The following is a 15,989-nucleotide window of genomic DNA, read 5'->3' as shown; positions in this document are numbered from 1 at the left end:
AACTGCCACAGCATGCAAAATTTCCTTTCTCTTTAAGTGCTATTCCTTAATCTCCTTTGGAGGTGTAAGATAGTGTGGTGTTTTACTTTTCCTGAAGAACATGGATAAAGAGTCTTGCTTTTCCTCAAGAGCCACTCTTTAAGTCTTAGCAAGGCTTTCAAGGGATTGGATCTCAGTCCGTTTTTTTTTTTTAATATATTTATAATCTCTCTGTTTATCTGCAATCTTTTTTCTTGATGTTTGCTGAGTCTGGAACAGATCAAGGAGTTTCAGATTTACTGTTTCTCTTCCGTGAAAGTGTTCAGGTAACAGTGTTGCAGTCTCATGATGCAGCTGCAGTAATTTTTGTCAAGATCTTGCATAAGACTAGGGATATGTTTACTTGCCTCCCTCAGCACTGCTTTCTGCTGTGGGACAGTGACTCTTGTACTGGGCAAGAAGAGATGAAGGACACCAGTATGAAGCAGCACTACATTGGCAGTGACCCATCAGGATCCCGTAGTCATTGATCCTTCATGTAAGAGAAGGGTTCCAAAGCAGACATTTCTTTGTGTAACACAACTTGGCATTGACTTAAGAGTTGGCCTCTCATCAAGAGATTTCTCTGTATGAGCAGAAGAACGATCACAGCCTAATCTTTATGTGATGTATTCACAAATGAAAGTATTTTTTTTGCTGTTTACTTACACGCTTTGAGAATAGTCAAGTGTTGCTCTTGTGACCTCTTTTGGAGATGACTGCTAATTAATTTTGGTTCTTTTGTAGTTTGAATTCTCATTACATACTAGGTTTTGTGGTATCTGAATTAACAAGATGATGCACTGTTTCCTTTTTTTTTTTTTTCATTTTGCTAAAACAACCTATTCTTATTTTCCCCATTTAAAGATGTCTGCCACTTCTGAAATTTAAGGCTGTCACCTCCGGTTACCAGATATGTTCTTTTGCTTCTTACTCACGTCGCAGAATGATATTTTTGCTGAAGTGAGAAATCAGCACAATATGTAAATCAGCAGTTGGCAGCTGAGAGGAAAGAGAGTGTGTCTTCTAACAGAGCATATCACCATTCCAAACCAAACATTAGTGATTAGTCTCTGTTAATAAGATCTCTCTCTGTTAATAAGTCCCTCTTAATAAGGCCTTGCTGTTCTGTTGAGCAGACATCCTGGAATTCTCCAGAGGTTTGTGTACATTCAGTTTGTTTTCTTTATTTTTTGGTTCAGGCTCAGCTATGGATTATACTTACTGTTGCTCATGCCAAATATAAGTTACCAGGTTTCAGACATAGTAGAGGTTCCCTTCAGCTATCTGTGAGGCCCTGAGTAACCAAATATTAGATCTCCTCTTGAAGCCTGAGACCAGTTTCCTTCCTTTGGTTTCTTACCATACACTGAGATCCTTGATTTTTACTTGCTTTTCCTGATGATAGCACTGAATCCACTTGTTGTGTGGTAAGACCTCTACCCAAGGAGTACTATGAACTTTCAAAGGAACTCTTCTCTCTCTGTGTCTAGAGAAGGTGTGAAGTGGAATTGCTGTAAGTAGAAGCTGAAACCTACATGAACAAATGTGGCCTGCTTTTTGAGACTTAGCACCTTTTCTCACCCTGATGAGATCTTTCCACAATAGCTTGTAGGCAAGGAGAGATCTCCAGCTTCAGTGATAACCCAGCTAATATGGTTTATAACTTTACATATGTCGTTGGTGCGATTTCTGTTTGAGAACTTAAACATTACTTTTTAGCTTCTTTTGCTTATAAGGATTGCACTCTACTACAGATCTAGAACTAAGGCAGAAATATAGGCAGAAATTATTAAGGCCTCTTAGGTTTCCTGTTCTGTGTCTATATGCTCCCTACTTAAATGGGAAGAGAAGATAGTTTCACTAGTGTTGTTATCCAGTTACTTTGTTGTTTCTCTAAGGAGAGAGCTCCATTTCCTTTTTGGAAGAGAAACTTCCATATCCAGCCTATGAAGACACATAGGAACCTAACTGGTAAATTCCTAACCGTGCTATCTCCTGGTAGAATCAAGTATATTAAGAAATACCCTGTGAAGTATTATGAGCAAAAGTGAAAATTATTTTCTGGGTCAGTGGACTTTGAGTTAGGGACCTTATAAATCCTTGAATGCTTAATGCATGTATCTCAGGGGGACTAGAATCTTGTCCTGATGAAACTGATGGAGCTTCTTTATAGCTGTCTGACTTGAGTCTTTATTGATTGGTAAAATATCTGTCAAGCAGTTGAGGGAGCTTAGTGCTTTGGTATCACAACTTGCTGACTACGAGTGTAGTTTCCTCTTGACACTGTACTTAGTTTTGTTTTTTTTTTTTTTTGTCTAAAGGAGTCTGATTCCTGCTTTTCAGTCTGTTTTGTTACCTATGGTTTGCTTATGTTCCCCAGAGATGATACTATTTTCACATTTCATATGTGAAATGCACATATGCTTAATAATAGGGAAAAGTGAAAGTCCTTTAGAAACTACTAGACAGCCATTTAGAAGCTACTAGACAGCTATTAAACTTTTTTTTTTTGAGAGATAACAGTGAAAATCCATTAGTAAATTATCTGCCCATCTCTTAAACTGGAGTGCTGCAAACTTTTATCAGAAAAAAACAATGCCTTACAGTTCTTGTGTGCAACATTTCAGCACAAGTTAGAACTTCCAGTGAAATCCTGTAACATGGTTTTTGCATTTACATGTTTGCACCAGCTGTTAACCTTTGACTTATGTGTAATTGTTGTGGGTGCTGCTTCTGCTGCCCATAGCATGTGAACACCTCTACGGATAGAACATTTGTGTAACGCTTCACAAATGGATGGAAGGTGGTGAAGCAGAGGGAGTACTTCCCAGTAATTTGCTTTTCTCTTTACCTACTAATACCTGCACCCCCTAACCTCTTTCCAAGTATTTATCTATCTTGATAGTTATCTAAACTATCTGCCTTCATAAAGGCATTTGGATTTGCTTTCTTGTGTAGTGAAGAGGCAGTTCTTCGGTGCAAACTTAGGCAACTTGTTCTGGACATGTTTGCTCAAATTTGTTCTTGAGTGCTGTGTTTGTGAAGGGCATATAAATAGGCAGTTTCCATACTTGGTTGGAAACCAAACTTCTAGCAGCTCTGAATTTATTTATTTTTTTATAATCGAAAAAATAAAATTTATTTATTTGCTTCTCACTGACTTGCAAATTCAGCTTGAAAACGTGAAATTTCTGTAAATATTTTTTTTTCTCAACTGAATAGTAGATCTCATAGCAAAGGATTAAAAAGAAAGCTGAAGGGTGAAAGAATTTGCAAAGTACAGAAAGATTGTCTTTTTTTCCAGATCCTTTTCTGGGAGGAAAAGATAATGTATAGCAAAACATTATGTTTGAGTTTCTAGAAGTCGCATAGAAAACTTGAGTTTATTTAGGGTAATGTATTTAACCTTGTATGTTCTGTATGGTTAGATGTTTCTACTGATGTCCATTAGTTATGTAAAATTGTGCAAACTGTTGTTGCCTGAATGGTATGCCATTTGCTTCACTGGAAAGAAAAACATACAGAGGAAACTTTAATGCTTTTAAAATGTAGTAAGTACAGGTCTCTTACAGTTAATGGTGAATCCCTTTTCCCTTTTTCTAATACTGCATTATTCTGGTTCCTCTCTAGAGGGCAATCTTCTACCATAAATTAAGTTAGAATACCTTTCACTTTATCCTATTTATTTGGAGGATTTGTCTTTTTTTTTTTTTTCTAGGTATACCTGTAAATTATCAGGATGTAGCATCTATTGATCCAGAGTATGCGAAGAACTTGCAGTGGATTTTAGATAATGATATCAGTGATCTGGGTTTAGAGCTGACCTTCTCTGTTGAAACTGATGTGTTTGGAGCAATGGAAGAAGTGCCGTTAAAGCCAGGGGGTGCAAGTATACTTGTTACACAGGAAAACAAGGTGAGTATACAGGTTTAGTCAGAAGCTGACAGTATAAGAAAAATAATTGGATGACTTTGTGAATAACTGGAAACATAAATGATACACCACTTTTGAAGGAAGTACATAAAAAAAGTTGCCAACATGTTTTAGCCCCCTTTTTCTAGCTTAATGTGTTATCGAAGTAGTAATCTCCATTAAGTGTTCAGCTTTGATATTCTTCTTTCTGTCAGAACTCTCAGAAGGAAAATAAAGTGTTTATTTCAAAAAATTCAGATATGGGTAAATAGCAGGAGAGTAAAACTATAACAATTGCTTTAAAAAAATAAAACCACAGGTAACATCGCAAAGCATCCTGCCTGCTAGGGCAGTCTATGGCCCTAGATTGCAGTGCAGTAATATACAGAATAACTGGCAGAGTAAAAAGCTGCAGGAAGCTTTTCAGCCATTTGCAATTTTCTCGGAATGTATCTGTATCAGTAGTATATATCTTATTTTTTTTAATATAGTTCAATAGCAACAGCTTGGAAAGCCCTTGAATTCTCTGCAGCTTTAACTCAAAAACAAAAATGGGAAAACACAGCCAGATTTTGACTCATGTAGAAAATGAAGATGGACATTATTCTAATTGAAATCTGCAGCTCGTAACTAGGTATTTTTGAGTAACCAAAGCAGTGTCATGCATAAACCTGTATTTTTTTTGTATCGTTGATTCTTCTGTTCCTTGTCTGTTTTATGTGTTGGTTTTCTTAAGTGTGGATCTAGTCTAACTTGCTTTGTGTATGCAGTATTCCTGCAGCTTCATCGCTAGCATGGACAGCTGTCGTAATGGTACATGACCACTTGGTGTCAGCATTTGTTCTAACAAAATTTTAGTTTCTTTTGGCGCAATTGGCACTGGCTTCTTGTGTTCTTAATCCTCATTTTCATTAAGGCAGAGTGCCATCGCAATAACTGAAATACATGTTATTAGCCTGATTCTGCACTGTCTCCTGCAATATAATCATTCATGAAAGAGTAAAGATGATAAAACAAGTCTAATTGTGAAGGGAGTGGATGATTAATTTCTTTATTACCTATCAGAGAAAGCAAAGATGTTGATTTTTGTTTCTGGTCTTAATTTCAGTATATAAAACAGATGTACTTGAAATAAATTGTGGTTTCGTAACAACCATTTGAAAACCAGTTGGCAGCTATCAGCATGAAATTAGAAGTTTGCCTACGCGAGGATATCCTCAGACATCTTTAGCTCACATTGTTCCCTTAACTTCTGCCTGGGCAACACTGTGTAGAACAGATGCACCCATGCTAGCTCATCAGCCTTCCTCTGGGGTGACAGGAGAGGACTAGAGTTTGTGTAGCTTTTATTTGAAGGGTGGTAAAAAAAACAGCTAGCTGTTAGGGTGGCTCTTAAACTGTTAATATTCATTGAGTTTTGAATTTGCAGGCTGCAAAATGTAAAGTCAACAAACATCTGTAAGAATGACACTGTCTCTATACTGCTGATTTTGACACAACGAACTGAGTTGTTGAAAATTGTAGATCTGTGTTTTAGTGGGTTTTAGTGCTGTTGGGAAATTTTTTTTGGATTTCTCTAACGTGCAGCTCTAGTAGGCTAAACAGAAAAGAGTATCCTCTGATTTATGCATCTCTCTTTTCTGCAACAGATATCTTTTTCTTCTGCCTTTACTTGAGGAATAAAAGACTTCTGTTTAAAACTCATTGTATTCGCAATACCTCTGGGAGAAGGAAATATAGCTCCTAAAAGAACTTGGTGTGTATGCACACCAGCAGATTACCTGTTTGAAGACAGCATATTTTTAAAGGAAATTGAACAAATCTTTATTCCTTAAAAATAAATTAAAAAACAGCAACAAATAAAAAAGCCGATAAAAAAAAAAACAAACCCAAAGCAACAGAAACCATCCAAACAATCCATTTCCCTCTTACTGAAAAGCAAAAAAAAAAAAAAAAAAAAAAAAAAAGCCACCAGCCCCATTGAGAAGTGGTAATAACAGCTGTTTGTAAGAAGCTGTTTTCTTTGAGCGAACAAATTTTCTCTTTTTACATCAACTGTCTAATAGGTGAATGCTTGTGGGTTTGTGCAATGTAAATGTTCCAATCTTACAATTGGACTGTCTGTGTAGTTCCAGATGAAGTATCCATTATAGCAGTGGTTCAACTGCCTTTTATCATGATAATGGGGAGACCTCAAACAGAAGTCTTGCTTTTTCGAGTACCTTGCTATATGTTTTTCTTTGTTCTTTGCTGTATATGTTCCTGCAGCTTTCGACTTACTTTTTAGGAAAAATGAGAGAGAGACAAAGTATGACCATATGTTGTTTTTAAAAGTAGTCCAAAACTCCACAGTCATATGGCTTCGGGACTTGTGTGTCTGTGACCTGGCTGTGCTGTTAGGCAATAAAAAAAAAAAAAAAAAAACACAACTTTTTCAAACAGTGTTAGAATATGGCTGCCCCCTAAACCTGAACATCATAATGGACATTAATCATAGCCTCACCCCAGTGTTTGGGGTTGTGAAATCAGGGAGGTGTGATCTTTGCTTGCTTCACCTCAAAGGAAAGTACAAAACGAGCCCTTACCCAAGCTAGACGTTTTTGTCAGATTTGTGATGTGCATCTTGCTGAATGCAGAATGAGTTGTACCTTTTATGCACTGTGGAGGACTGTGCATGAAATTCTGGAGGTATTTGTTTTTTTAATGTGTTCCTAAGGCTTCTAAGAGGGAATAAAATGCAAATGAAGTGAACAGAGGGAAAAACAAATTGACCATTTTTTTTTCTATCATACATTACGTAAATTTTATAGTAAAGGTCTCGCAGCATGCACCAGTTCTGATAGTCAATACGCGCTGCTGTACCAGGCTGTTTAAAGATTTCTTGTTATACCTAAAGCATAGCAACCGTTTTTCATAATGCAAGTGTTTAATGTAAATATATTTGTAATGCAGAAAATAGGTACTTAGGTATGTAATAATTTTTTCTAATGGATTTTTCAAAATAAGATTGTGAAATTTTCTCCCTACAACCCTGCTTTCTCAATAGCCTAACATAAGTAACAGAGACTTAAAAACAAATATTTCTGATCTGATCATTGAAGACCATTGTTAACACTGCTTTTAATCCTAGCTAATGTTTCTTATTTCTTCCCAGAGCTATAAAATGTAGATGCAGAGGCTGACTTTGGTCTAGTGCAGTTAATCTCCTTTGGCTGCTCATCTAATTCGTTAGAAAAGGGAGGTACTAAAAGCAACCCAGGGAGATTGCTAGATTGAAACTAGATATTTGGGAACAGCTTGGCAGTTGAAGACATGCTTAGGTATGTCTTCATAAATTATTTGTCCTCTCACTCTAATAAAATGTTATTAATGCATTTAAAAATATCTTCCAACCGTGAGGCAGTTGACTAACCCCTGTATACTTTGGGAATGTAAGGAGCTGTCTTTGCTGCTGCCTTTTTTTGTTTGTTTTTTTATTCAGAAAGGGAGGAGAGAAAGAATACTTACCTGGGCTTTTGTGCAGGTTCAAAGCCCAAACGTTAATCAAAGGTTTTTTTTAATTTAAAAATCCACGTGGTGTTTTTGTAAGGTTGTTGTCTTGAAGCATGATGATGGTTAAGATGGTTAAGAATTGGGAGGTATATTTTATGATTCCATTATTAGAAATCACAATTAGGAAGTAAAAGCATTACTTTGAAACTGTATACTTCAAATAATCCAGGAATAGATTTCTATTTGAGGACAAATTTTCTTTTCTGGAGTAAAGAAACTTTATTAGACTTGCAAAGTTCTGTCAAGTTAAATGAGATGTGTTTGTACAGCTTTAATGCAGGCACTTTTAAGTCTGTCTTTTTCTAAAAGCCTTCCTTTAACTGCCTCCTAGGCTTTTGTGTTTTCAACAGCCGAGCCCTAGTGGATTCCTTTTCAAACTGGAGTCCTTTAAAGGGGACAGAGTACCCAAATCTCTCAAGCGTGCAAACTATTTTATCGTCTTTTTGCATGTTTACCGTATAAATGCTTTTGTTTTTTCCCCTTTTTTAAAAACTGAGAAGACTTTTAAGACCTTACAAAAAAAAAAAAAAAAAAAAAAGGGGGGGTGGTGGTGGTGAAGGGTTTATTACAACAAAATTTGCAGGGGTAGTTAGTATATTCAGTTAGGCTTCCAGAGACAGTGGGAACGCAAGCAAGCCCTTTTGGCTCACAAATGTTGCTTTGGAATTTTACTTTTTTTCTGAGTTCAGTTGGCTTAACTGTGCAACAACAAATGCCAGTGGTGGCTGTATTAGATGCAGGCACGACAAACCAAGTTCTATTCATTTCCTTGGGCTTGATCCAGGTCTGTTTTGGCTGGCCTCTGAACCCTGCTTTTTGGGAATTGTCTTGGTGGAAGGAAGGAAGGGAAATAGCAGAAAGGGCTCTGGATTCTGAAGGGTCTTCTGAATTATCTCAGGTGGCTTCAGTGGGTGGAAAGTTCATAGGGGGACTCTTAACACCTTACAGTAAATAATATTTGTGATGTATGGAGGACTGCATTTATGCGTATTTGTGTATGCGTGAGCATGATGTATTTTTGCTGTTGTATGTCTTAATGTCATTTTCTTAATTACAGGCTGAGTATGTCCAGCTTGTCACTGAACTTAGAATGACAAGAGCCATTCAACCTCAGATAAATGCCTTTTTACAAGGTTTCCATATGTTCATTCCACCGTCTTTGATTCAGCTGTTTGATGAATATGAACTGGTAAGCAGATACGCCTGTACTTTGTTCAGCACCCTTCATCAGTAATGTAATGATGTAGAAGTAAAGCTCAGTACCCACAAAATATTAATTGTGTATCTTTCATTTCAGTCTTTCTTTGTGCATCAATCAATGGGGTTTTCAATCTGAGTATTCCTGCTTATCCTACTTATTTAGAATAGCCATCTTTCTGGCATTTCTTTAAAAAAAAAATCTTTAAAAGTCAGGAGATGCTGTCTACTGTCTTTGAGACACACTTTTGAGTTTGAGAATCAAATTGAAATAAGTTTTTGGAGTAGTTGGATCTTTTGTAACTAAGATATCTCAAGTTTTGTCTCTAGTCATGCTAAAAGTCAGATATTTTTTTTTCTAAGTTCCTTCATCATAATTTCTACCCTTTGATACTCTGTGTTTAAATTGGATGGATCATGTAACATTATCCGAATTCAAGTTGTTTTTTTTTTTTTTTTTTTTTTTTTTTTTGTATTAAAAGTTAGTCATGGTAATAATAATCCAAGACTGTAAGGTTGAAACTAAACAGAAAATGCACAGCATTTTTTTTAAAGCAATAACTTTTTAAAATAGCATAGACGCTTGAAATTAATGGTTAGTCAGCACTAATCAAAAGCTATGTGCTTTTTCTGAAGGAGCTTTTGTTGTCTGGCATGCCAGAAATTGATGTGAATGATTGGTTAAAAAATACAGAATACACCAGCGGCTATGAGAGAGGAGACCAAGTTATTCAGGTAAAATTCTTTTTTTTTTTTTTAATAATATAGATTATTGCAATTTAATCCACAAAAAGTTTTTTTTTGTTGTCATTTTCTGTCTTTTCATGGAAGCTGACTGACTAAAATTTGTGGAGCTTTTTTATGCTATATTTCTATATTAAATGACTTCTTGTATATTAAATGATTTGGTTATGTATTAATTTGGTCTGAAAATATCCATAATTTAAGATACAAACACAAACTTATTGTTTTACCATTATCCTTTCAAGTACTGTAAGTAGTAAAAAATGAAAACTAACATTTTTTTTTTCTTATTTCATTTAGTGGTTCTGGGATGTTGTGGAAGAACTAACTCAGGAAGAGAGAGTATTACTATTGCAGTTTGTTACTGGCAGGTGAGAAACTCTAGTGTAATAACAAATGTGCTAGATACTCTGAAATAAGTTAACAGACTTCAGACTGCCATACAAACCACCTACGTAGAAACAAGTTGCTGTTTCAGGCAGTTTTTAAACAAGGAAGTAGTGAATTTAACTGCACTTTATATTCTTCTTTCTATTGCATATTTATGTGGCTCTTAGCTCCTCCAGGAATCATCGTTTGGTTTGGAAGGAACTTGAAAGGTCATCTAGTTCTAACCCTCCTGCTGTGGGCAGGGCCACCTTCCACTGTAAGGTGGAATCAATAAAGGCTTTAATACATGAGATATAACCGGGTATCATTTTAGTCAGTGTAAATAGAATATCCTTCTACTAAAGCTCATTTGGATTTAACGTTAGTGCAGTATGTCAAGATCAAATGAAAGAGTAACCTTATGCAAGACCATTTGTCTTATGTAGTATTTCTGCCCTAAATTCAAGCTGGTCTTCAGGGAAAGCCACTTCAATTTCCTTTATGGTTTGGTGGCAGTGCAGGGCAGGGATGGGACAGGTTGAGCAGTAAATGCCACTTTGAGCTGGGTGAGTTGCCAGATACCTGTATATAGGTACTTTGCAGAGTGACACACATGGGCTGTCTTGGTTTTGTTGTCCTTTTTTTTTTTTTTTTTTTTTTTCTCCTTTTTTCCTGGTAGCAGATAGAGATCATGCCGTCTTCTTAATTTGGTGTTTCTTTCTTACTCTGGGATCAGTGGAGCAGTTGACCTTTCCTTTGTTTATAGGTTTTGTGATTAAGCGGTGGTAAAATGCAAATTTAGATCATCAAACCTTGGCTTTTATAGGAAGGAATTTCACAGTCATGGATGTATCATCAAATGGCACAGTCTTCAAATTCTGTTAGTTTCACTTGATTTATTACAAATTTCATTGTTTTTAGGGATCGCAGACAATTAAAAAAGCTAATTCTGTGCACATCCATCTTTTTCTGTCTGTCCTCTACAGAAACGAGTCTGTAACTCTGATTGCACATCTGTTGCGTGTCAGCTGCTGGTCTTCCATCTTTTAATGGACTAATCCATTTCTAAATCTAGATAGCAAATAAGGATACTTAAGATACAAAGTCATTTTTCAAATTCTGCTTAAAACATTCTAAATGATGCTGATGTGACATTCACTATGTGCATGGCATTTGGGATAATCTGGATTCTCTGGGATGCTTTCTATCAAGTAAACAGTTACGTGGTCTGATTGAATAGTGCTCAAACATGTATTATTTTGCTCACAAATCACGTGCCAACTTTGTTAGTAGGATTTCTTGTTAGTAGGAAATACATTTTTTTTTTTTTTTTTAAGAACTCTGCGTTGGAATTTAGAAACAAATTGCTATTATTTTTTTCTTCTATCACCTAGCAAGAACCTGTTGTGTTTTTTCTCCAGTGAGGTAAACACAACAGATATTTCTCCGCAAACATTTAGATTTCAGAAATTACCTCTAATAGTGGTGTGCATCTAGCATTTTTGCACATAAATCCAGCAATGCCTTAGAAAGTCCTAGTTTCTGGGCATGGAAGATCTAGATGCTGAGTTGTCTGTGAGCTAAAATTCCAGTTTGTCTAGTACAGGCTGGTATTTCAAGTCAAACTTTACACTAAAAGTATACCTGATTTCAAACTTGAATCTTTTTCTAACTGAATGCTCCATATTTATTTAATGAGGAATTTCTTTTAAGATTCTGTGTGTGCTGCTTGGTAGTCTGCATTCAAATTTTTCATTATTTTTTCCTTTAGTCTCTTCTACATATCCAGTTAATTGATTTTTTTTTTTTTTATGAAGTAGTACTATTCTTTCCTTCCAATTAAAGGCTATAAAATTAATTTAGTGAGTCGAATAACATTAATTACATTTATGGCAATGTCTTCAGTGTTTCTCTGACATTTCTAAATATTTCTCAAGTGTTACCTTTCATCTTCTCCCAGTCCTAAAGATTTTTTTCTTCCATGTAATAAAGTCTTACTTTAGTAGTTCAGAGCATACAGCATTGCGTTCAGCAGTAATACTAATTCTGAGACATCTTTTTTTAACAGCACACTTTCCATATCGCATGTAAAGTTTGAGTAGCAGATGCTATGTGTTTGGAGGTCTTAGCACTCTGAAAGCCTAAATATAGCCTATGGAAAAATAGGTAGACAAGATTCAGATGCAAGTTTAAATGTTTTTATATCATTGAAGTTTCCAAAGCTATGAAATTGTATTGTTGCTCTTGCTCAAGGCTGTATGTACATGTAGAGTGAAAGGTAGGATCTCGTGATCTTATTTACACATATTTGAAAGGCCCTCTTTCTGTTATTGGCAGTGTTTTGTTTTGAAATAAAACCTCATACTCAGAGCCTTGTACTCATGCTGCAGCCATCTGTTACTTTCAAGCTTTGAAATCCACGACCATTCTGTATGATTTTAACCTATTGTATGAAAAGCATTCTAATAAGTTAAATTGTAAAAATGTTAGTTAATAGTGGGCTGAATAGGAAATATTCAACAGAGTGAAGTCTGTATTTTATTGCTTATTTGAATGTAGAATTCTCCTGGCTCACAGAACAAAAGATCACTGCAGGGGAGGCAGCACTGTAGTAGAAATGCAAGCCAAAAACATCATATAAAAGAGGGTACCATTGTAAAATCTTTACAACTGTTTTGAACTGTGGCTGTGAACATAATCACATTTGTGTGTCAGAAATAGTATGCTGCAAATAATCAGTACTTCGCTTCTTGATGGTTGAGTTATACACCAGTGCTAGAACTGCCTGCTGAATAATGCTGTCATTAAGACAGGTGGTATAGCTTTTTCTTGGACACTATAGCTAGCTCTTACAGGTATATTTAAAAAGTATTGTTGCGACCTCTGTCATAGCTCCTTAACATCTGGCAATAGTAACCTTTGCTCTGCTGCATTTTTATCAAGTAATTTTACTGTGAGTGGAAGCATTACTTCATTCTGATTTTCCCTTGCTCCTGCTTTTTGCAGTCATTTTGTTTTTTCATAATCTTTAATGTAAGTATCTGAAATCTGGAATGCTAACAGCTTTTTAATATTTGCTGGAAGGTTTATTTTGTTTTATCGATTTCTTTGCTAGATACAGGATCATAAAATAGACAAGGTTGGAGGGGGACCTGTGGGGACTGCCTAATCCAACCCCATGCTCAAAGCAGGGTCAGCTAAAGCTGTGTGCTCGTGGTCTTGTCCAGTCTCCAAGGATGATGACCCCATGACTTCTCTGGGCAACTTAATCCAGTGTCTAACTGCCCTTGCAGGAAAAAAAAAAATAAAAAAAAATCTCAAGTTTAAATGGATTTTCCTGGGCTTCATTTTGAGCCCATTGTCTCCTGTCTTCTCACTGGGCATTACTGAGAAAACTTGGGCTCCATCTTACTCATTTTCCCCTTCAGGCATTTAAAAGTATTGATCGCATTTCCCTGAGTCTTCCACTCTCCAGGTTGAACAGTCCCAGCTCTATCTCCTCATGTCAGGTGCTCTAATCTCTTTGTGGCCCTGTGCTCATCTTGCTGCAGTGTGCCCTTGTCTCTCTTCTACTGGAGAGTTTGGAGTCAGTTCTTCTTCACCAGGACTGAGTACAGGGGAAGGATTACCTCCCTTCACCTCATGCCAGTGTTCTTCCTGATGCAACCAAGGAGGCTGTTCTTTGCAAGAATGCATTATTGGCTCACATTCAACTTCTTTAGTCCTTCTTCTAATAGTTTCTTGCCTGTCTTTTTCCTATTTATGAGGGCTGTAGTAACAACAGGTATGACGTTGTAACATATACTAACTTCCATTGATGTTATATCTAAATTTTACTCTATTCCTCTCTGTTTAGAATTTGTGAGGGGTGCTGAAGATTGCAGGTCTATTATCTATTTATATTTAAAGTAATCCTTGAATAATACATTGATAAAAGCAAAAAAAATCTGAATAATATGATTAAGTGAGAATGCATTCCTGAATGTGTTAGTGATTTTGTGTGTGTGTGTGTGGCTTTGCTATAGAATGTCCCTAGATGAGGATTTAACTGATATGTTGGTTTTATTAGTAAACTGAAAACCTATATGAAAAGATGCATCAAAACACTATAGTCAGTTGTCCCACAGGTAGTAACTGGAGAACAAAATTTTTGATAATGCAGTTATTTCTTAAACTGTAAATGTAAATAAATTAATAAGGTAAAATTACTGTAGTAAACTGAGATGACGTTCTGTTCTAAAAACTGGTCAAAGGAATGAGTTCTCTTTGCAGACAGGGTTCTCTTAACCTTCAAAGAATTTTATGTCTAACATAAATAAATGCATTATTCGATATTGTAATTAAAAGTATTTAGACAGTGAAAATTTTGATTCTGGTGAGACATGGAGAACCTGTATGAAAGCTGGTCACATGTAACAGTAAAAAAGTATGTGCAGGGTCAAATATGTTTTATTTTGTTATGTTATGTTTTAGATGTCCTTACAATGATCTAACTTCTGTGAGTATTCTCAGTTCCAGGGTGCCTCATGGTGGCTTTGCCCATATAATGGGTGGAAGTGGATTGCAAAATTTTACAATTGCTGCTGTGCCGTATACTGCAAATCTTTTACCAACATCAAGCACATGGTATGTTAACTAGGTCTTATTAAAATACTCTGACATAAGGCGTTTTTTCAAATAATTGTCAGTCAAAAATACAATCTGTTTGAACGCTTTTATTAAAAAGCTCAAAAAACTCTATAGACAGTTTATGGAGTATTCTCTAGCCAACAAAATGTTGGGTTTTTACTTAGAGGTAGTTGCATTGTTTTGCTCATTTGCTTAACCACAACGAGTGGGATCAATAAGGGAATATCCAAGTTAAATTATTGTATTAAATTTTATTAGAATGAAAAAAACTTACTTTTCTGCAATATGCATGAATACTTTATGGGGTTGTAATGGAACACTGATTTTATTTGTTTGCTTTTTGTTCCATAAATGTGACATCTTCAGGATTCTCAATCAGAAAACTACTGTTGAGTTTCTTCCTGTGATGTTTTCTTTTTTTTATTTTTTTCTTTTCAGCATCAATATGCTCAAGTTACCTGAATACCCAAGTAAAGAAATCCTAAAGGACAGGCTTCTTGTGGCATTACACTGTGGAAGCTATGGTTACACAATGGCATAATGAAGTCCAGGAAACTCATCTGTCTACTGATGTGCAATTCAAAGTGGCAGAAGTAATTTTGGAAACTGTCAATAGAAAAGCAGCTTAGGTGCTGCAGCCCATTGGCAGGGCTGGTTTTCAGAATTCACACAGGATCATCAGGTTTTTCTTTCCATTATATGTTGTCAAAGTAACTTTGATACTGTCAAAGAACTTACATTTCTCAGTATTCTGTATTTTCATTTATTTAAATGTCAGGACTGTATGGAAATCAGTTTACATGCTTTTCATTATTACTTCAGTCTGAATCAGAAAGTTTGTCAGAATCTCTTTCTACAGTCTTATTTTTGATTTTCAACTAGATGGTTGAATGACATTTGTGTCATAGTTTATTTTACATTCAGATGGCATACTGGTAATGGACAGACGTGTACTTTTTGCCTTGTTGCATGTGAAAGTGCCATTTATTTTTTCAGAGAACACTATAGAAAGTTCAATTTGGATATTGTACAGTAAGACAGATCTGATGTATTTTCCATTTCTTTGCATAGCAACAAATAAAGTTTTATAACTTTTTAGCATTTTAATGTATATAATATGTAAAGATTAGACTTACAACTGGAAAGGATATCAGATGAAATTACTATCTAATTTATATTAGAATTTACACTATATTCTACTAAGTATTTAAAGTATTTGTGACTTTATAGTCAACTTGCAGATTAGAATTTGTAAATATTATTTAAGTTCTATATCCATTTGTTTGTTTGAATGCCTTTACTGTTTCCTTGACATAATTGTATGCTCAAAAGTTATTATAAAATTTTAATATTTTTACGAGAATTTGAATGTGACTAGTTTGTGTGGTTTTGCGTTTTTTTTTTTTTTAAGACTCCGTTCACCTTGCTAGTAATTTAAATTGCCATTGAAACAGTATTTGAGAAGGCATTGTCAGAGTATATGGATGGTCATAAGCAAATGCACATGGAAAGAACCTGAGCTTATTGAAAGGTTAACTGTCAAGACTATAATAATTAGAATCTCA

The 15,989-nt window shown here is 35.5% G+C and overlaps 1 protein-coding gene across 3 annotated transcripts in view; it reads left to right on the top strand.

The window, feature by feature from the left end:
* HACE1 (HECT domain and ankyrin repeat containing E3 ubiquitin protein ligase 1) overlaps positions 1-15,753 on the top strand; it is a 49,869-nt gene extending 34,116 nt beyond the window's left edge. For all 3 annotated transcript variants that reach the window (XM_032184634.1, XM_032184635.1, XM_032184636.1), the window contains 6 exons: positions 3,740-3,936; positions 8,543-8,674; positions 9,319-9,417; positions 9,727-9,797; positions 14,308-14,421; positions 14,863-15,753. In XM_032184634.1, coding sequence (XP_032040525.1) covers positions 3,740-3,936; positions 8,543-8,674; positions 9,319-9,417; positions 9,727-9,797; positions 14,308-14,421; positions 14,863-14,965 — 716 coding nt within the window. In that variant the 3' untranslated portion in view covers positions 14,966-15,753. The remainder of the gene's footprint in view (positions 1-3,739; positions 3,937-8,542; positions 8,675-9,318; positions 9,418-9,726; positions 9,798-14,307; positions 14,422-14,862) is intronic.
* The last annotated feature ends 236 nt before the right edge of the window (positions 15,754-15,989 follow it).

This window comes from Aythya fuligula, chromosome 3 (assembly GCF_009819795.1).
Source record: "Aythya fuligula isolate bAytFul2 chromosome 3, bAytFul2.pri, whole genome shotgun sequence".
NCBI lineage: Eukaryota > Metazoa > Chordata > Aves > Anseriformes > Anatidae > Aythya > Aythya fuligula.
The sequence above is the reverse complement of the archived record's forward strand: the minus strand, read 5'-3'. Positions and strand labels throughout refer to the sequence as shown.